General features: G+C 26.7%; 1 protein-coding gene across 1 annotated transcript; it reads right to left on the bottom strand.

Moving 5' to 3' along the window:
- Positions 1-2,156: 2,156 nt before the first annotated feature.
- Positions 2,157-21,907, bottom strand: LOC100201868 (serine/threonine-protein kinase N2-like). Its single transcript, NM_001309746.1, is given in 15 exon segments — positions 2,157-2,196; positions 2,316-2,417; positions 2,716-2,775; positions 2,859-2,939; positions 5,040-5,147; positions 5,237-5,317; positions 6,900-7,190; positions 7,263-7,350; positions 7,433-7,524; positions 7,717-7,792; positions 11,261-11,454; positions 11,740-11,893; positions 12,054-12,198; positions 17,936-18,011; positions 20,393-21,907. Coding segments are annotated over 15 exon segments (3,103 nt in total), but the record flags the coding sequence as incomplete, so codon positions are not given.
- Between the last annotated feature and the right edge of the window lie 1,913 nt (positions 21,908-23,820).

The following is a 23,820-nucleotide window of genomic DNA, read 5'->3' as shown; positions in this document are numbered from 1 at the left end:
ATTGCCTGGGGTAGCACTGATCAAAGCAAGCTACAATGTCTCTATCGCCGTCAGAAACATACGATCCGTTGAATTAATTCTGCGGATCGGTTCGCACATTCCTCAATATTTTTTAATCAAATGAAAATCCTTGATATGTATAAACAAAGCGTATAAAAATATTTATCTTTTGTTTATATGTGGAAGTATGATTTATCTCCTTTAATTTTTAAAGACCTTTTTATTTTGAAACCATTAAGCAAGTTTAGCATGAGGAATAATAATTATTTAAATGAACCATTCTGCCGAACAAAATTCAATCAATTTTGTATCACTTATCGCCTTGTTTGTATTTGAAGAATATGTAATTTATATATTACGTCAAATGTAAACAAAACATTAAAAAAAAAAAAAAAAAGGTGTAACGTCATAAGGAAGGAAGCGTGAACTTCCAAGTTAAATGCTCTTCCATGGTGCACTGTGATAAGACCGTTAGGACTTCAGGAAGCATCTTAATAATCTCAAAAAAAAAAACAAAAAAAAAAAAACGAAAAACAGGGTTGTAAAGTTAACCTAAGCTAGCATAAACATATTTGTTTGTAAAGCTAACAAAACACCTAAACCTAACGAATATTTAAGTTTATGACTTATTTTATTACAGAAACAAAGAGCATCATATCTTTTTGTAAATAGGCTTTAAAAACTTGAAGTTTTTTTACACAAGACAGTTGCTAAAAATTTTAAAATAACCTTGCTGCTTTTAAATATTAATATTGGGACTTTTTATTAATTTTTAAAGAAAGGTATTGCGTACTCATAATCTAGGTTGTTCAAACTTTTAGAATTAAAAAAAATTGTGTTATTAATAAGGTAGTGCCACCTTAACATAAAACTATATGTAAAATAAAAAAACATATAAACAGCTATTCCAACACAATAAAATACTGATTCAAAAAAACCAAACTTTAAAAGTAGGCAAAAAAATATACTTTATCACTGAATCTTATAAAATTTTAGTAAGCGCTTATCTCACAAATCAAAATTGCTTGTCACAATCAAAACAAATTAAGTATTTACTAAAATTTAAAACTTGTTTTTTTAGTCAATTATAAATCAAAATGCAATTATAACGTGAATTTAAAAAACACTGAATTCTATTAAAATAGTATTAATATAGGCTTTTTGAATACAGCGTCAGTTTTTGACGCTGTATTCAACTTTGAACCGTTTTTGACGTTTTCTAGTGGGATACCGTTATCTAGTGTGATATTTTTTAAGTTGAAAAAGTATAATTAATTAAATACCAAGATAATATGTTAAAAAAAAAAATAAAAACTATTATTGATCAGAATAAAAATACAAAATAAAAAAAGTAGTTTAACCAGTTTATAATTTGTTCCACAACTTTTTTTAACGTTTTAATTTTTTACGTTTTTACGTTTTTAAGTTTTTAACGTTTTAACTTTTTTTAACTAACAATTATTAACGCTAAAGGTTATAATGGGTACTGAAAGTAAAACTAATCTTGTCCAAAGCCCGTTTTTTCCCACATTAAGCTTAACAAAATAATTAATCTTATGATACAAATTATATATTTCTGGATTGATAGTAACAATATACAATAACATAAACAGAGTCAAAAATGACTAACATGAGGACGCGCCCATTATAGCATACAAAATAAGTTAGACAAAAAAATTCGCGCTAATGAATTTTAAAAGCAACAAGAAGAGTACAACTTCATGTTAAAGATTGAACACATTAAAAAATTAAAAAAATTCTTAGCTACATTTTATGAAATCTCTCAATAACAAATATTACTTTAAAACAGAATCTTTATTTATAAGAGGTGATTTACACAGTTTTTTATTTTTTTGATATCTGTTAAATTTGATTTACTTTGCGTTTTTTATTTTTGTTAAAAATAGATTTTACAACCATATTTATCATAATTTCTTGTGAGTGCCGTTTTGCCAAGCATAATTTTCTTGTCCGTTTTTTTTTAAAAACTTTTTACCTTCAAACTTTGGCTGTACAAAATGAATTAATTTAGGTGTGAACGTATGTCGCGTTGAATTAACATCTACATGATGGATGATAGATCGCAACTTCTTCCAGCTGTAGCAACTCCATTGAGTTTTATATGGGGTTTTTTAATACTATTTTTGTGCATTATCAACACCAATCAGCTGTATATTCGAATCCGCTAAAGAGCGCCTTAAAAAAAAATTACCTGCAATCAGTATCGTAACAATAATTTGATTTTTAATAAACATAGTATGTATTGTTAATGCTAATAAAACAACAGTAAATAGTACATAATAAATTTTTATCACCTGTTCCCCTTGAGACAGGCCACGCTTTTCTTTTGCTGGTGTGAGAACAGGATCTTCAGATGTAAACTCCGAATCAAAGTTACTAACGTCCTCCGGATGTTTCTTAAAATAAAAAGTAAAATATCGTTAAAATAAAAATGTATTTTTCTTTCAAAATTAAAAAATGTCAACTAAAAAACAACAACAACAAAAAAGTCAATTGACCACTAAAATTAACATCAATGCCCGTCAAGATCAGATTTAATGTCATGTCAAAATAGTCGTTAACTTTAAAGACACTTGAGAAGACATCATGTTAATATCAGCCAGTAACTATCAAAAACAACGTTCACAAGTTTAATATAAAAAAAAAGTCATAAACATAATGTCAACAACAAAATAAATAAATCTTTGTACTTACCACTGTAGGAATAAATGGCGTTTTTAGTTTTCTTTGTATTAAACTATCCCATTTCATATCCTGAAAAGGTAATATAGAACTTTGTAAAAAGTAACCTAAAAGATCTATGCTGAGAAAAAAATTTCTAACTTTCAAACTATTACCTTGTAAAATGGTTGCTTTTTAATATCTTCTGCATCTTTTATACTTGAACCTAGTCTTCTTTCGGGATTTTTACGTAATAACTAATATAAATAAAATAAAATCTGTAAATATAAATGTACATATAGTTAAACAAGTAATTCTAATTCTCAAAATATCTCAAAATATGTTTGATTAGAGTTCGATCCTAAATATTAAACCTTGAAGGACCTGAAGAATTTGTTCAATTTAATTGATCTTTCTGAATTATAGGAGTTCGAATTACAAAAGTTCGACTGTACACATACATAGATACATGGATCCATATATACATACATACATGGTTACTTACATAAATGCATACACACATATACATTTACTTGTGACAATCAAGAAAAAAACTACATATATATATATATATATATATATATATATATATATATATATATATATATATATATATATATATATATATATATATATATATAACACCTCATAAATAAAATTTTGGACAAAATTTAAAAATTAATATTTTAGGAACTAATAAGTTTTATTATTTAATATTTCAACTGTTAATATGTTAGTATACATAGTTTATAAATATATTAAAACAATTATTTCAAATACCATATTTAGCAATATTATAAAGTTTTTTTGAAAGATGTTTTATTTGAGTAAGGAAAATTTCTTTATTCATCTTTGAATAATAATATCTAATTCTTGCTTCAAGCTCTTCCAAATTCTCAGCTCTCCAATTATTCTCGTACACTAGCCGTTTTAAATCACCCTAAAAGTTTTCAATTGGTCTTGCTTCTGGAACGTTAGCTGGGTTTATATCTTTGGGTACAACTTTGATTTTTTTCAATTTTAAAAAGTCAATGACGGACTTTGCGCAATGTGATCGAGTTAGATCAGGGAATAAACTCATTGTCTTTTTTATAATATTCTGATACTAGAGGAAGTAAAGTTTTTTCTAGTATCTCTGGTTGATTGCCTGCTTACTGTGATGAATATAAAGAGGGCTTATTCTACGAGGGCTGATGCAACAAGAAACTAAGAGCTTGTCCTCATACTTTTGACGCAAATTGTATCTTATTTGGTCAGAACATTGAGAAGGATCAGCGGCATAAAACCTATCATTACCAGCTAATGTGCTATTGTTTAAAGTAAAATAGCTTTCATCATCCATAACAAAATCCAAGTTTTTATAATTTTCGTACAATTTATGACATTTAGGACGCATATCTTTCTTCTGCTGATGGCTACGATCTGGACGATTTTTTTTTTTGAAAGTTTGAATGTTAGTCATTGTTTTTAATACATGAGAGTTTGACTACAGTTAAAAACTTGAGCTACTTTCTTTTGGGATCACCCTGACTTATTTTCAAAAAATGCAGCAATCTTTGGAATATTTTCTTTAGTAGCTACCTTAGTGATTCGACCGCTTACAACTTTTCTTTTTAGAGATCCATTCTCCAATTTTATCGAAAGCAGTTGATCTGGGTAAACCCCATTCCATAAACTGCTTAGCAACAAACACTTTACCTTTTTCTCGATTTTTTTGGAAAAAATTTCCATAATTTTTTTGAAGTCCTTTACTTTGACCATTTTATTTTCAATATTTAAATAATATTTTTAACTTAATTAAATTAAATTTAAATAGATTATAAAATCCTCTTTCAAATAAGTATAAAGGTTTTTTGCGTGCATGAAATAAATTACATAATAAATGCAATTAAAATTTGTCCGAAATTTTATTAATAGGGTGTTATATATATAAATATATATATATATATATATATATTATATATATATATATATATATATATATATATATATATATATATATATATATATATATATATATATAGATATATACATATACATATAAATATATATATATATATATATATATATATATATATATATATATATAGAGAGAGAGAGAGAGAGAGAGAGAGAGAGAGAGAGAGAGAGAGAGAGAGAGAAAGAGAGAGAGAGAACTTTTCAACGTGACTCTAAATGCCGAAAAAAGGTTTGTTTGTTTTTTTTCAAAGTATGTCATGTTGGGTTTTGTGCACTTTAACTTTTAGAAAGTGTACCTTAAATTTTCAGAAAAAAAAAAAAGTGTGTGCGTATACATAAAAGTTTAAATTTAAAAAAGGTTTGGTTTGTTTAAATATAGTACAAATACTTATTTTTACCCTTCTCATTAAAGCAATAGAATCATTTGATAAGAATCTAGGGTATCTAACTTCATCATTAACAATACTATCAAAAACTTCTTCTTCATCATCACCTGGAAACGGACTCTGATAAGAAAAAAAAACAACTTATTTACACTTAGCAAGTGACAAAAAGATTATCAAACAATATTTGAAGTAACTGTAAAAATAATTACCTCTCCGACTAACATTTCAAATATCAATACACCTAGTCCCCACCAGTCTACTGCTCTAGTATATGATGTTTCTGTTAGTACCTTCATATATATAAAAACATTATCATATTATAACATCAAAAAATCTTTTTGACTATCTGTATACATTAGTGATGTACCGATTAATCGGCATCTGCCTTTTTTTATTAATTTACCGATTTTCCAACCGATGACATTTTAATATTTTTATCCTGCATTATGATAATAATTAAATAATAAATAAACTAAACTTTATGCAATAGTTGGATTTTTTTTGAGAAATCTTCTATTTTGACTTTGTTTACATTCAAATTTGATTATTCTTAAGATGATGTTTATAAGCTTTATATTAACAGCTGAATGTACTTATACTTTTATTACCATAATGTTATTTTTAGAATAATTTTATTTTGTGTTGTTTTATTGTCATACTTAAAAGTAACCTATTTAAGCATTGTTATCTATGTGTTCAAGTATAGCCTTCTATATTTCTATATGATTCTTGTTTCGATTTCTAAATTACTAATAAATCAATAAAAAATTCAAAGTAAACTACTTAAAATCGAAATAAAAAGTGTTCCTCAAAAATTGTATTTATTTTTTGAAAGTTTTCTTTTCATAGTAAAAAAAAAACGAAAAAAAGTAAATTTTTTTAACTGAGCTCTGATTTGGGTCCAAGAATTTATTTACCAGTACTGATTCCATGAAAAAGTTTACACAATTTAAAGTTTTACGGTTTTATATTTTCAAAACTGTAATTATTTAATTCATCAATATTAGCATCGGTATAAGCCTTTTCATCATTGGCTATTGACATGTGCTATTGTTACATCACTAGTATATATTATCAAACTATTATTACATTAAAAAAATTATTATATTATGCCTTTCTTATGATTTTCTATGAAAATATTTCAAAATAATTTTTGAAACTTAAATTTTGCTGAATATTTTATTGTAATCATTAAATACCTGTAATAGCATAACTGAGTAACACATAAAGTTTTTTGCAAATCTCCCTGAAAAATCCATGAGGGTTTTCAGGGATTTTCTCTTAGTTATTTTGTTTGTTTCAAAAGCCTCATTCAATTTGGTCTTTATTGTAATTGTTTTTATTTGCATCGAACTTATTGTAAAATAGAAATAAAAAACTTCAACAACTTACATGTTTTTATATGTGTTTTTTCTGTTTTCTGTTTGTTCTATAACTATTATTTAAAGAAGAGGTAAAGATTTACCATTAACGATACAATCATGCTCAACATATTACTACAATGAGTAACCAGTTAATATAAGTTTAATAAACAAGTCGGTTTTGTGTTTTAGAATTATAGAATAAAAAGTCCATAAAAACAATTACTGAGAAAAATACTGTATTTCCTTGCCATAAGTAGCATAACTTTTTGTTTAAAAAGGTTAAACATGTTTTAACATAGTCAGTAAAATACAATTTTACACCTAACTACTTAATAATAAATATACAAGTTGAAATTATGAATCAACTAGCCACACTCTAAATTAAAAAAGAAAGAATTCAACCTCTAATTAGGAAAGGGGTTTTAGAAAAGTAATTTTTTTTAAAAATTAAAATAAATTCAAAAAGATTAGAAACCTGTTTCTGAAACTATTTGATTAAAAAACTTACTTCAGGAGCTAAAAACTCTGGTGTGCCGCAAAAAGTACCAGTCTTCTGACCAAAACCCATACCTTCTTTACAAAGACCAAAATCAGCTATTTTAACATATCCTTCAGCATCAAGTAATAAATTATCTAATTTTAAATCTCTATAAACAATGTCATGTTCATGCAAATACTGTAATCCAAGAATAACACATCCAGAATAAAAAATTGTTCGTGGTTCACTGAATACTTCTTCGTGTATATGCATCATTAAATCTCCTCCAGGAGCGTATTCCATAACAAAACAAACATGATCCTATCAGCATACGCAAATTTCAATCACAATATAATATACTTAACATTTGATTAAAAAATAATAAAAAATTACCTTTGTTTGAAAACATGAAAACAAATTTACAAGAAACGGATGACGAACACTGTTGGCAGTCTCAAAGATTCTTTTTTCTGACATCAAACTACATAATGAATATGTTTAAAATTTTTTTTGTAAATTTTAAAATAAAAATGTCTAATAAACAATTGAAATGCTATTGTTACCTATCAACCTCATCTCTTGATATAATATCACCTTTCTTCAAAGCCTTTATAGCAAATAACTCTTTTGTTGATTTATATTCAGCTAGTAAGACCTTTTAAAAAAATAGGTTAGTTCTCATTTTTCAAATATTAATGGGTTAACAAATAAATTTCAAAAAACAAAATATTTCTAAAATCTTTACAAAAATTATACTACATATAAAAAAAGATCTAATGATCTTATAAAGCTAAAAGAAGAATCAACTTCTAAAAAAAAAACTGAATAAAGATGGAAAATATAATACTTTTCCAAAATGACCACGACCAAGGACACTAATGCATCGAAAGTTTTCCATTGACAGCCCAGAGTGTTTGTTTTTACTGTAATAATAAATAGTTACTATTAATAATAAAATATTATATAAAAAATAAATATAGATTTTTTGTATTATAAAATTATCAGTTAAATAAAATTTGAAACTGATATTTACTACTACTACTTTATAGAGCCAAAAGGAAACCAATACCATTTCATCTTTTTTTTTTATACAGGAAACCGAGGATACCAAGACAAGTTTTTTCCACTTGATAATAAAAACCATATTTTTTTAACAAATAAATCAACAATATATGTTTCGACTATTTTTATAGTCATCATCAATTGGGTTTAAAAAACTTATTTAACTTTATACACAAATATTCTAAGGTAATAAAATATAAATTGCAATTATATTTAACTAATTAAGACAAAATAGGCAATAGCAAAAAGTAAAATGATAAAAAATTAAACTATTTAACAAAAAGATTAAAAAACGCCTTATAAAATGGTAACTATTATGTGAAAAGAGATATCTTAAAACAGTTCAACTTTTTGTTCATATCTGGATTTTTCTATTAAATGAACAAACTTTCCTTAAATTTAAGCTCGAATTTGTTGGAGGCAGAATCTAACATCAAAAAACAATCATTATTATAATTATTAAAGCAATTATTGTTAGCATAGAGATGTTTGTATGTGTGAGTTTTTGTCTCTCCTGTAGTGTTCCATCATTTATGTTTTGAGGTGGCGAGAAGTTTTGCTTATATAAAATGATGTGTATACAAATTTATAAACTAATGATTTGAACTCTACAGGAAGAGGATACTTTGGTGAAAACATATTAGAAATTCCATCAGAAAATGATGCATGCCACTTTCTTGACTATATCAATAAAAGACATAATTCAATATCTTTTACTATGGTTAAGGAAAAGATATCTAAGATCTCTTTCTTGGATACTAATATAAACAAAGTAAATAGTTCCTTAAGTACATCTGTTTTTTATAAAGAAACATATTATTATTGTATATTATTATTACTGATATTGAAATTACTATATTATTTACAATGTTGCTACTGTATATTATTATAATCTACTTTTCTTTTATTGCAATAATTTAATTAGGTATATAAAAGTCTTTTATTTTAGATACAGCGGTAACCAAAAATTAAAGACCACTCATTTTTTAGTTGGTTTCTTAATCTTTAAATTAAAATTAAGAAGATTCTAATTGACATATTAAATTTTTTTTTTAATATCTTGTTATTTAAAACATACGGATTAAAGTGGTATAATTTTGTTAATCTAATTCTAATTAAATAGCGTTTAACTTATTAAAAAACTGATGAGTACTTATAAATCTTCTTTAAATAAATTGGACAAAATTTAACGACCACTTTCAAATCTTTAATTTGCACTTATTAAAAATAATAATCCATTATTTTTTTTAACTGTTTTAATTGCTTATTATGTTGGCTATAAAATAAAATGTCGAAACCTGAGTTTCGATATCAAATAAACATTTATTTTTTCAATTGCAATAAGGATATAAAAATATTGCAAAAATGCGTGCAAAGATCGAAGAAAAAGACAGATACGCGGCTCTTGTATTAAAAGAAGAAGGCTATAGCATCAGACAAATAGCAGAAAAGCTCGGAAGGTCTCACTCTTGCATTATTAACATAATTCAACGATACAAAGAGACCCGGTCAATTAATGATCGTCATAGGACTGGACGCAATAAAATTTCAAATGATCGTGATGTTCGCTCGTTAGTGAGATTAATGAAAGAAAACAGACAAGCATCATCTACAGACTTGTCTACAAAATGGACACTGTCAAATGGTCTGAAAGCAAGCCCTAGAACTGTGCAAAGGGTCCTCCACAATTTAAATTATTTATGGCATGCTGCTGCAAAAAAACCACGCTTAAATAAAAAACAAAAATTTGCCAGGAAAGAGTGGTGCAAACTATATAAAAATTGGTCAACAGATCAGTGGAGCCGTGTGGTCTTTAGTGATGAAATAAACGTTGAGGTAGACAACAGAAAAGGTCGCATAATGTTGCGTAGACTTCCAAGCAAACGGTTCGATGAATCATGCATTTTGAAACGAACAAAACAAGGCAGTGGTTCAATAGGCATTTGGGCCTGTATGAGTGCCTGTGGAGTTAGCGTTTTTCATTTATTCAATGGTAGACTCAACAAAGAAAGGTACATCGAAATTTTGGAAAACTCGCTTATTCCTAGCATTGATTTATGGCAGTTGCAGGCCGTTAAGCAGTTAAGGCCGTGTCAGAAAGCGCATGTTGTTAGCGATTGGTTCAATTCTAATAAAATTCAAGTGCTTCCATGGCCTGCCAATAGTCCAGACTTGAATCCAATAGAGAATTTATGGTCGTGGCTTGATCACAAGCTTGGTAAAGAACAACTTTACAATTTGGAAGATTTGAAATCTTCTATCTTCTATCTATCATTTGAAAAATGTGCCTGATGAAGTAATCAAAACTTTAATGAATTCAATGCCAGAACGAGTACAAGAGTGCTTGAAAACAAATGGAGGAACAACACGTTTCTAAATTTTTTTATTGCTTTTTGAAATATTTTTAAAACTGGTCTTAAAATTTTGTCTAATTTTTTTTCCCATTTATATTTTTACTAGTCAGTTTTTTAATTTTTTAACATTATTTTGTAAAAAAATTATAAATTCTTTTATAATAAATATAAAATACAATAAAAATTCTTTCTATAAATGTTTTCCTTTTTCCAAAATAAAATTATACTAAGGTTAAAAATAAATTTTGAAAAAAAAATGAGTGGTCTTTAATTTTTGGCCACCGCTGTAGATGTATAAAAGTAATTTGAATTGTGTTTTAAATTTATCAAACTTCTTACTTAATTATTATTCCATAAAGTTTTTCGTTTAAGTATTGTACTGTTTTACGTTTTTTTTTTTGTTTTTTTTTTTTGTTTTTTTTTGTTTTTTAGTTTGGTGTTTTAGTTTCTTATTATGGTGTTTACTTAAAATTAGTACTTGTGCTATATGTAAATATTCTATGAAATGTAAAATCTATTTCAGAATACATTTGATTTGATTTGATTATAGTTTTTGTAGATAGATTTCAATCTGCACAATCAATGACATTTTTTAGTAACAAGTATTCATTTAAATTCTATTTTTCATTAGAATCAAAAAAATTGTAGAATTTAAATCCGTTTTTAAATACTTATAAAAAATTATCAATAATCTCAAAAGTTGATTTGCTTCATAAAGAAATATCATAAAACAAGTTTCAATTAATTTGAACTCACCGAAAAAAAAAACAATATATATCAAAAAATAACTATAATTAAATGTAATTATATAAAATCATAATAATTTTGAGGAAATTAAAATTACTTAAACTTAATGTTTACTTATAAGAAAAAAAAACAACTTGTATTGACACAAATTTGAAATTAATTTTTTCAAAATTGACCAATTAACACTAAAAAAAGAAAATAATACTTTGCAATAATAATATTTTTTACCGTTGTATTGGAGGTGAACGACCAGCTGATTTTCTTCCTGAAGTTCTTCTTGAATCAAGTCTTGGTGATAACTGACCATTTGGAGGAACAACAGATATTCGAATGTCATTAGAATTTTGTTCTGGTCTCTGTTCAAATGTAGGTGTAGTGTAACCTTGAACAGGTGGAGGAGGTTTAATTTCTTCTTTTAAATTCTTAAAAAGTGAACTCTTACAATTTAAAAATGAATTATCTATCTTTTAAACAAATGTTTTAACTTTGTAACTTAAAAAGTTTCATTAAGTTAAATAATATTAAAAAAAAAAACTGTTTAAAATCAAATCCTTTTAAGATTACTTTTTAACAAAAATTATATTATCTTAACTTCCAGTTTTTAAGAAAAACCCATTAAGAAATTTAAAAATAAAAAAATTAATCTTATATTTTAAACAAACATTTAAGACAAAAATAAAATAATTTTTTAACAAAATATTTTTTACCTCTACTTTTTGAACTGCATTTTGATTTTTACTTAGATTATCATCAGAACTATATTTTGAAGCATTGTTTATTTCAAGTTGATTAACCTCACGATATAAAAGATTATTGGACTGATTTGGAGAAGAAGATGTAATTAAAGTAGGTTCAGAAGTACTAAAAATATACAAATAATTTTTTAACAAATAATTTTTTGTGATTATTAAATTTGTAAATAAATTACAATTAAAAAAAAAAAACTTTAAAAAAAAACACAAAAAAACAATCTATTTCTGGCTAAAAAAAAATATTTCTCCTGCTAAAAAAATCCTTTTACCTCAAATTATTATTAGTTATTGTGACAGTAGTATTATGGGCATTTGGACTATAAGAAGATGTTGCAGGAGGAACTGCTATTTTCAATAATCTTGCCCATGTTGCAATATTGGTATTCATTTCTCCAGCTCGCAGAAAATGCTTACCTAATTAAAAAAATATACATATAAACATATTATAAATTTTATATATATATATATATATATATATATATATATATATATATATATATATATATATATATATATATACACACACACACATATATATATATATACATATATATATATATATGTGTATATATATATATATGTGTATATATATATATATACACATATATATATACACATATATATATATATATATATGTATATATATATATATATATATATATATATATATATATATATATATATATATATATATATATATATATATATATATATATGTATACTTATATAAATAAATATACATGCACACATATGTGTATGTGCGTGTATGACAATCATATTCTGTTAAAAACTTCATCAGATATAGTCTTTTTTTTTAAATGTTTAAAATTTAAAAAATATTCAACTCATAGTCAAAAAAAAAAAATTTTCTGAAATAATTATTTTTATTATTAACTTTTTAAATGGACTCGCTAGGAATACAGATCCTAAGGATACATATACTTTTGTATGTGTGTAGAAAAATTGAGGTCGGCAATAAATCGCCGATCTCAAACTCTTAGAGGTCAGCGAAAAAAAATTTGAAACAAAAAGGTTACCATAAAACATAGAAATGAGGTCAGCAATTTTTTGTGGACCTCAAACACTTTTAGGTCAGCAGTTAGATCAACATTGTTGACCCTAATTCCGAGTGCTATCTATCTATCTATCTATCTATCTATCTATATATATATATATATATATATATATATATATATATATATATATATATATATATATATATATATATATATATATATATATACATATATATACTTATACATATATATATATATATATATATATATATATATATATATATATATATATATATATATATATATATATATATATATATATATATATACAACCCGTAGATGCTGTCCGAAAGTTTTTTCCATATTTTGTTGACAAAAAGTAAAAATTAAAATGCAAGACCGGAATTATTATTTTTTATTAATTGATAGACTGCCTGCCCCAACCAAACCCTCAGTCGATGTAGCAACACTCCCTTGCAGGTCAGGCAAAAAGATAGTAGATGTAGCAGCACTCCCTTGCGGGTCAGGCTATTTGTCAGTCGATGTAGCAGCACTCCCTTGCGAGTCAGGCTATTTGTCAGTCGACGTAGCAGCACTCCCTTGCGAGTCAGGCTATAAGATAGTTGATGTAGCAACACTCCGCGCATGATTTACAGAAAAAATAAATAAAAATAAAAACATTTTATTAAAAAATTAAAAATAAAAACATTGTTTATATTGTTAAAAACATTCAGAATGTTTTTAAAACATTCTGGTCAATTAAATTTGCGTTTTTGTGGTTTTTTTAAAAAAGAATTTATTTGTAATTAAATTAATGGTTTTTACTTTCGTCCAACACGCAAATGTTGGACGAAAGTCAAAAGTAATTAAAAGTGACGTATGTGTTGGCGTAAGAATCACTTTTTTCCTTCTGCTCTTCCCAAAGGCAACAAACTATAGATCTATATATATATATATATATATATATATATATATATATATATATATATATATATATATATATATATATATATATATATATATATATATATATATGTATATATATATAGACACACATACATACATACATACAAATTCTTGAAAACAAAATTTCTGTTTTAGTGACATTTGATCAAATAATAGAAATATTGTGAGACAGTAAATTACTCTTACTATCCATCTTGCTAAATGGCAAGCACCAAAAGTGCACTTGTCATCTTATAATAGTAAAGTTTATATCCAGCACTTGGACACTAAAATAGATGTGAGAATATTCGAAGGTGAGAATATTCAAAGGATTCAAGCCTGATTTTATGACAAATAAGTATATTGATATATAAATATATGCTTAGGCCAAGCATGTGACTATTGGAGTCTTTGCAAACCAAAAGAAAATAGCCATAAATACTAAAATCTAAAGATGAAGCAGCCAAGTTTAAATTAGTCTCACAGCAAGCCTAGGAAGGTCTGCTGAATTTTACAAAATATAAAATTCAAATACTTGTGGTCAAAATGTAAAATTTTACCTTTTGACCACAAATATTTGTTAAAGATAGGTTGAAACAAATAATGATGGTTTAATATTTTTAGGTACTTTTTTTATGCTTTTAATTAATTGAGAACCTGACTCAACCATAGATGGAAAACTAGATACCATATCATCCAAAGTAATAAGTAATGCAGTTACCCCATTCCTACTAATCAACTCAGTGTCATAATAAAGGGATTCTTATGTGGCTTGAACAACGCACACCAAAAGCACTGACCAGAGATATAGTCAAGACAGCAAAAACCAAGATCAAGACTAAGACCTTTTGGCTCTAGACCAAGACTTAAGAATTCAAGACCAATACTAAGACTAAGACATCAAAATGCCAACACAAGCCTAAGACCAGAACATAGATTTTTAGAAGTCCAACACAATAAGACTCATGCTTACACATGTATGTATACAATTAGGCTTTTAGCTGCTGTATTATTTTACAATTTATACACTTTATATTTTTATATTCTATAATAAAACTTAATTATACATTATAATTATAATGTAATTATATTATACATAAACTATGTATAATATAATTACATTATTGTATAATGTGCAGTGCACTGTTACAGTTTACATAAGATATTTTTAATAATAACAAAAAAGTAAAAGGTTTCTTGTATTGTAAAAAAAAAAAGTACCAATAAAAAATGAAGCAATTTCTTGCAATATGGCTTGCAATAATGTAATTTGCTATGCAGCAAATACTAACATACCTTGACCAAGACTCCAAGCTTCCAGACCAAGACAATTAAATATGAGTTTCAAAACCAAGACTCAAAACCTACATCTCCGGCAAAAACAAGGATACCTTCCATGTGCAACAACACACAGTTAATACTCTAATATTGAAGAGCTATTGCTGGAATTAGTCTCTCTGAGAGTTATCACATAGTTAAAAAAATCTTATTACCAGCAAGCCTCAGAACCATTATGCAGAACTTTAGAGTTGTACCGTTGTTAGGAGATAACAGAAAGAGTTGCATAGTCACTACGAAGAAAGTTGAATAAAGTACGAAGAAAGTAAAAGCCAAAGCCCATGAGTGAAGTTGTTGTTTTTTTTTTTAAAAAAAAACACCTTTTCCAACAAGGCTTAAACATCTTCACTTCCAACAAGAGCTGGAAGTTACTGGGAGAGAAATGATGAAGATAGTAGAACAAGATAACGATTGACAGATGACTTAAAGAATTGCAAATTATATGAATCAGGAAAGCAAGATAAAGGAAGCGAATTCCTAAGAACTGATGTTTGAGGAAAAAAACTAGACAAATAAGAGTTTTTGGAGCACTTAGGAACAGTCACAGAAAAAGGATGAGACTTGATTGAATGACGAGTAACACAAGAATAAACCTTAGTAGATGGCACAAGAGATGCTAGCTCTTTAGAGCAGTGCTCATTATGGTATTTGTAGAAAAGAGAAAGAGAAGCAACATTACAACAATTTGATAATGGTTGGAGATTGGCTGCAAGAGCAGCTCCAACTATGTCCACAATGCATTTTTTCACTTTGCCTAAAAGAGAAAGGGCGTCACTAGAAGATCCACCCTAGATATGGCAACAGTATTCCATACAAGGCTGGATTTGAGATTTATAGAGATAGAGAATAGAATCCGAAGTAAGAAAGAGTCAAGCTTGCAAACTTAGCAGATGCTAATTTTGCAACAGATTTGATATATGGTTTCCAAGAAAGATCGAAAGTAAGAGTTAATGAAGAGTGGATGACTCATCAAGTACATTACCGTTCATAAATATAGGAAGATCTAAATTATTGCGATAGTGATTGGCTGAAAAAAATTGAGTTTTATCTGAATTGAAGTTTACCAGTCACTGTGAGCCCCATGCTGTAGCAGAGGTGAGATCCTATTCAAACTCAAATGCCCCCTCCAAGCAATCAGAGAGTGTTGGCTTCTTATCATGACAATAATAAATGGTAGTATCATCAACAAACAATGCCACCTTAGATGTGAGAATATCTGGAAGATCGTTAATGTAAATTAAAAAGAGTATACGGCCAAAGATAGAACCTTGAGGAAACCCTGAAGTTACAGAAGAAGAAGAGTGCTGCCTATTGAGGACAACTTTTATACTATGATTGAAAAGAAAGGATTCAATAATCTTAAAGATATTACCAGATACACCATAAGAAGAAAGCTTATGGAGAAGACCAGCATGCCATACTTTATCAAAAGCTTTAGAAATGTCAAAAGCGATGGCCTTAACCTCTACACCTTTATCTAATGCACAATAAAACCTATTGGTTATTATTGTTAGCAAATCAGCTGTAGAACAAGGAGATCAAAATCCATATTGATGATCAGAAAGTAAGTTACTAGATTCAAGATGAGAGATTAAGTGTTTGTTAATATGATAGGAAGAAGACAAATGGGACGGTAGTTAGATGAATCAGATCGCTCACTAGAATTTTTGAAAATAGGGATAACAGATGCTGCTTTCCAGCAAGCTGGAAAACAAGACTCTGATAAGCACTTGTTGAATAATTTTTAAAGTATAGACGACAGCTCCGGAGAACACTTCTGCAAGACTATAACAGGTATGTTGTCCGGAACACAAGCTGTAGAAGAGTCTAAGCAGGAAATCACTTTAGACACAAAGGCTGGAGTGATGCAAATGTCAAGCAATGGATCAACCTGTTTGTTGGCAATATCAGGTAGAACGCAACTAGTGGAATCAAGAGATGATATTGATGAAAAGTTCTTAGCAAAAAATTTAGCTTTGTCTTTAGGTGAGGTGACAAAGTCTGGACCATACAAGAGAGGGGGAATTACAGATTTGCCCTTAAAATTGATACTATTAAAGATTCTCCAGAAGTCATGAGAGCCTAATTTTTTTTGATGAAATATGAGATTTCATGACCTGAGAATAGCGGGCTTTAGTGTTAAGAAGATCCAACATTTATCATTAAAGTTAATATCAGTTAAGAAGATCCAACATTTATCATCTTTGGGAAATAACAATCTAACTCAGGTGTGCATATATGCTTGCCTATTAGACAAAAAAAATGCCTGATACAGGGAATGGCTATAAGTTTCTTAAACTTCTTTTTTAAAATTTTCAAAACAAACAAAAAAACCTAAGGCTATTTTGTTTATTTGGCAGAATTTGCAATTACTTTTTCTTTAATATTTTTAGCCATAATTTTCAACTTTTACATTCCACAACTTGAAAGTTGAGTACCTTCAAGTTGTGGAATTTAAGAATCAATTTGTATTTCAATAAATTAAAAACTTTTTTTGTTTGTTTAATGTTTAGTGATTTAAAGCTTCTGATATTTTTACCTGAGGTAAATCACATTGTTTAATACCAATGGCTTCACACTAGTGTGGTTTGGACAAGTTTTTTAATACCATTTTTTTTTTATAGAAATAAGATTAATGAAGCAATTATTTAAAATCAATTTTTAACCTATTTTGTAGATCAGGAGTTTTGGCTTCTTTGCTTTGTTTGGTAAATAACTAATATGGTAACACAAGTTATTTTATTTTTTGTTTGTGATAACATGTAAGTCTTACGCCATTCATTATTTAAATTTCATGCTGAATTTAATCACGCAAATAAAAAAAATGATAATTTAAACCATTAAAATGTTACCTTTAGCTTTAGGGAACAATTGTTTTTGTCTTTGCAATTTTGACCTTCGATTTACCATAGGGTTAAAAAAAGTTACCTAAAAAATAATACAAAATTTTATAATAATCAGTTAACATAAATTTGTAAACATTACAAATATTGTAAAATCTTTACACTAGTAATATTGTAAAACCTTTTGTTTTTTTACACTAGAAAAAAAACAAATTGACCAGAAGTGATTCAAGACAATAAGTTATATATCAACAACCAATAGGCTTAAATATATTGAAGTGTAAATGCATTTAAAGTTAAATTTTGCTTTCAGTCAAAAACCAGGTTACACACCACAATACAAAAAATATACAAAAAATATACAAAAACCAGATTATAAATCACAATACAAAAAAGCAGAAAGCCAACTTTTAAACCTTGAGGATTTAAAAGCTAAAAACACAATTTATTGAGATGAATGCAGCATACATTTTTTTTATGAACAGGTAAGATGAAGGATGAAAAGCTAATTGCAAAAAATATATATTAGCATTTATATATGGAATGTATACTATATGGTTTAGCAAAAGTTGAATAAAAGAAATAGTTATCTTTACTAATATTCATAAAAAAAATACTAAAAAATAAAATAATCATCTCTAAAGAAAAAGAAGCACTTGAAAATAACTATTTAAAGGTTGCCAATCAACATTGATCAACTGAAACAAAAAGATCAAATTAGACAATCAAATTTTCAGTAAATTTTCACTTAATTTTTATATGCATAACAATTTATGCATTACATTTTTTGTTTATGTGCAATATATTATCTGGCTTATACTATAGCACAAGATTCATTTAAGAAATAAATATTAAGTTATTAATATAATTTTTAACTATTAAGTTTTTAATATAAATTATAAATAATTTTATAAATATTCCTTTTGTGCATAAACACTTTTCGACCCATCTTTTTATAATAATGTGTTTATTCACTCATGATTTTATTTCAACTGCATTATTTAAGAACTTGTTATACTCAACTTTTTTTGTCTTCTTTTGATCAAATACTATCATTGAAAAAACTTTTTCATTTTTAAAATTTTAAAATTCAAATGAATTGTTTTTATCTTTTAAAATATGAAAACAAAAACCATTTTTCAACTATCATTAACCTACATAATTTCTTCTTAAAAGGAATGTAGAGGACACGCTAACTTTATTTTTATTTAGCGATAAAGATTGTTATGGTCTCAAAACTACATTTATTCCACCAATCAAAAACATTTAATATTTTTGATTATTCGATATGACTTTGTTAAATTAAAAAAAACTAACTAAATGATCAAAGCTGCTGAAATAAAAGAAAAACATGAAACAAGTTGAGCACGGTACTACCAGGGATGTGGTGGGGATTGAACTTGGAGCTTCTTGCTTAAAAGGTGAGCGCTCTACCACTACATCACTACTGCATGTAATTCTCTAAATTGAATATATGATTATTCTCAAAATTGAATATATTTGAACTTAAAAATTGAAGTACTTATAAAAGTCAAAGCAGGATAAAATTATGTTTAAGGAAGAATTTAAAGTAAAAGCTCAATTGAATATTATCCAAAACTTTTTGTGTTATATATTAGATATTCATAATCCTACAAAACGACATGTTTAAATTGCTACACTGCGTTATCCACTAGTTTTAATTAAAAAACATGATATCATTTCATCTATAATAATCATCTAAAGAAATCCATAGTAACATGACTACAAAAAAATGAATCCAGAAACATAGCCAGACTTCTAATTTATACTAATTTTCATTTTAAAGGTACTTATTGTTGTATAAGCATTAGATTCTTAACAACACAAAACACATTCACATATAGACCTACAACATCCGCGGTGCTCTGTGATAAGACCGTAATGACTTCTTTGGGGTATCTTAATAAAATTAAAAAAAAAAATTCTTCCACTCAAAAATGTTGCTTATTTCAAAAAAACTATGCACCATTCCGTCTACTAATTGAACCTAATTATCTCGTAATTTTTTCTCTCAGATAAAACATTTTCTATGTGTTAGACCTTATTTTTAATACCTTTTTTTTAAGTTTAAGGCTTTCGATAAAAATCTCTCTTTAAATGTATGCGCCATTTTGAATAAAGAATACACTTAAGAACTTGCCTAGTAAGCTGATAATTAAAATTTAGAGACCTGTCCTTAACCACATATAACATACAAAAGAGAAAATATTCTACCTAAAACCTTTCTCCTGAAATACTGGTAAATCTTGATTAGACCCACATTATCCCCTAGACCCATATCACCCCAGCTTAGCCTAATTGAAAAAACGATTTCTTCAACAATAATATAACTAACTGATATAATCTTAAGTGTTGTAATTTAGTCTTGACAATTATAAAAATTATTTTATTTTTTTAAACTATTTGCTAAGACAACACTTAATCAATACTTAAAAAAATACAAACCAGTTCTTCTTTTGTCAAATGAGTTTCTTTGACAATCTCAGGAAATTCATTACGAAATAGCTCAAAGTAATAGTCTGCAAGCTTTTCATCATATACATCACTCTCACATTCATCTTCAATACCGTCATCTTCTGGTAGATTGTTACCATCTTCAGAGTCTGAACTATTATTTAAACTATCTTCTATAAAATCATTATTGGTATCATCTGATAAAATACTTTCATCAGAAATATTGCGTTTTAATAAAACAAGTTTTTTCTTCATAGTAAATGATTTTGAACGACTGCGAGAAGGTTGTAATTTAAAGCTTTTCTGGCGCACTTTTCGGCGAGGCATTACTATTGCAATTGGTTTTTCAGTAACAATTTTTTTCTCTGGTAATAACCCACCACGATAAGCAACTGGCTTCACAAGTTTTGTACTCTTATTTGGAAATACAGAATTTTGTTGAAACTGTTGTGAAAGGACACTTGCTCTTCCAGTTCTATTTGTAGAAGAAGAAATAAGCGAATTACAAGGTTTATTGTTATATTCAGATTTTTTTTGTTCATAAGGTTTAGAACTTTTTATAAAATTATTAACTACAGGTTTTGGATATGTCAAGATTGGTCGTTTGACATCAAGAGTTTTCTGGCCTGATATTTGGCCGGAGAAAACTCTTTGAGTGGTCTTAGGAACACTTGAAGTTACTTTTTTAAATTCAGGGCACTCTTCAATACATCTTGCATGAATAAATGCTTTATTGACAAATTTAGAATGAAGTGGACAATGCACAGTTCTATGATGAACTGCAATTTTGCTTTTTTCACTATCACAGTCAGATGTAACTGAAGATTGGTCTGATACATTTAACGATTTTGAATTATTAACACAAGGCTTTCTATTGATAATAGGTTCTACTAAAGAGATATTTTTTAATGAATCACTTTCTTTTTTATTTAAATATTTATCACGTATGCTTTTGTTTAGTTCGGAAACATATGTTGCATGTCTTGTAGGCTTACGACTTGATTTTGTTTTTTTTATAGTACAATTATTTTTCTCTTTGTCTTCAATAACTACTTCATCACAGAGAACTTTTTTTACACTATTATTTGTAGCTTGAAACTTACTTCTTGGTCTAACATTGTTTGCCTCTGCAACTTTGTTCAATTTATTAGAATAGCTCAGTGGCTTCTGTTGAGAAAGAGGTGGTTTAGGAAGTGTGTTTCTTTTGTGATTGACTTTAGAAAGTGAACTTGAAATAATACTTTCCTCCTTGGGATTTTTAGCCCTAACTTCTGGAGAAGATTTTTCATTAAGTTTAATTCTGTTCAGCCTAAGTTTATTATCTTGACAATTCACTGTGCTAGTTGGCTTTTGGTTATTTGTTTCTGTAACAACTATTTTTAATGGAGTATTGCTTATTCTCTGAAAAGGTAGTTGTTTATTAGAGCCTTTTAATAATGGACTAGATGTGTTTCGAAAAGCTTTTGTTTGTACATTTTTCAACACCTTGTCAGAAAAATCAGCCATTTACTAATGCAGTGAAGTCTTTCATAATATTGATGTTATTCCTATTCTTTTAAAAAATGGGAATTTTAAAATCCATCATCAATCAGTGGTAATAAAACTATTTTTTTTTTAAATATACTCCAAATAATTTTTAAAGATATTTTGCTAAAATTCAAATAAACTATCATTCAGCAAGAACTGTCTTGAAAGCAGCAGCATAAAACTTGAACACTTTCTGAATATTAAACTACTCAGTGCTAAAAAAACAGTGGGATTTTTTTCTTCTTTTTTTTACAAAACAAAAATTCTTCTATACTATTTTTTAACTTAAATAAAACATAAAACAAGGTTGTCTATAACATTGATATTATAAATCTGAATAACTATTATAAATTTTTAATGTAAAGCATTCTAAATAATTTACTAGATTTTTTAGAATATGGCTAGTAGAAAATATGTTTATCTCATAATTAAGTTAGTTGATGAGAATAATAATTGATTGTATACATAATATGCTTTCATCATTTGTTTCATTTACAGAATATCAATAGATAGCTTAACAATTATTTAAATGTTTGAAAAATTCAATGTAAGATTACAAACAAATATAATATCAACATAAAAAATATTTACACAGGTATACATAACAACACACATATTCATACAATTATTTCTTAATGCTAACCATGAGTAAAATAAATTATACATTTATATAAGTATATAAATATATGTACTTTCATAAGAAAAAGAGAGTTAAAAATGAGTTATAATAACATACCACACATCTCAATGTGCCAATTGGTTCAAGGCTAAGACATAACTCATGTCTTTGATTATCTAAGAATTCGACTAACTTTAAAAACGTAATACCACATAATGATCGATAATCTCTATAATAAATGCCAATTTCCAGTTCTCTAGACTAAAAATTCAACTTTTTTAAAGTAACACTTAACCAAATTATTAATAAAGATAATATAATAGAAAGAAATAATATAATAGATAAATAATAAATAACAATGAAAACAGCTACTATAAATATATTAAAAGTTTCTTTGTGAATAGTTTAAAAAGGTTAAAGACTAAAAAAAAACCTTTTCTAATGGGATATTAAAGGTCTCATTCCAACAATGTACAGCTATAGGTTTCCATTTTGACTGACCAACTCCAACATTGTCTAATTTTAGGACTGCACTAATTTCACCTGAAGTATTAACTAAACATTATATTCGTTTTGTGAGTCTAACTTAATTTTAGATATTTTTAGGTAAAACAAAAAGTTAAAAACAAATAAAGAAAAAATTGAAAGAAAAAAAAAACAACTAAAAAATACACTATAATTAAGAAAACAAAAACAAAATAGCTCATAAAAAAACAATTTCAAGTTTATTAGAATTTCATTTATTTTATATCATATTAAAATACTATAATAATTGATGTAAATATAAAAGTAATAAAAAGTAATAAAAGTAACTTAATAATAATATATAAAAATCAAAGTAATTAAACAATAATATATAAAACCATAAAAGTAACTTAATAATAATATATCAGGGTTCATGGCAGTTTTAAAAATCCATTTTCCCTGAGTTTTCCCTGATTTTTCTATGTTTTTGAGTATTTTTTCCTTGAGTTTGTGCGGTGAAAAGTATATGAAGGATATATTACTTTCACAACTGAATCCTTGTTCCCAAAACATATAGTTACTACAGTAATCCATTTATCTAAACATACTATATATTATAAGTGTTATAAAACCACTGTAGTGAGCAACTTTCAATATTAAAAAAGATTCAAAAACTGGATACTGCAAAGTAACTTCAATCTAAATATTAAAATAAAAAATATTCCTTTAGTTTTCCCAGATATTAAAGATTTTCAAGAAAAATTCCCGGACTTTTCCAGGTATTCTCTGATTTTCTAAATTTTAAAAA

The sequence above is a fragment of the Hydra vulgaris genome, chromosome 02 (genome assembly GCF_038396675.1).
Source record: "Hydra vulgaris chromosome 02, alternate assembly HydraT2T_AEP".
Lineage (NCBI taxonomy): Eukaryota > Metazoa > Cnidaria > Hydrozoa > Anthoathecata > Hydridae > Hydra > Hydra vulgaris.
Note: the sequence above shows the minus strand (reverse complement) of the source record. Positions and strands in the feature narration are given on the sequence as shown.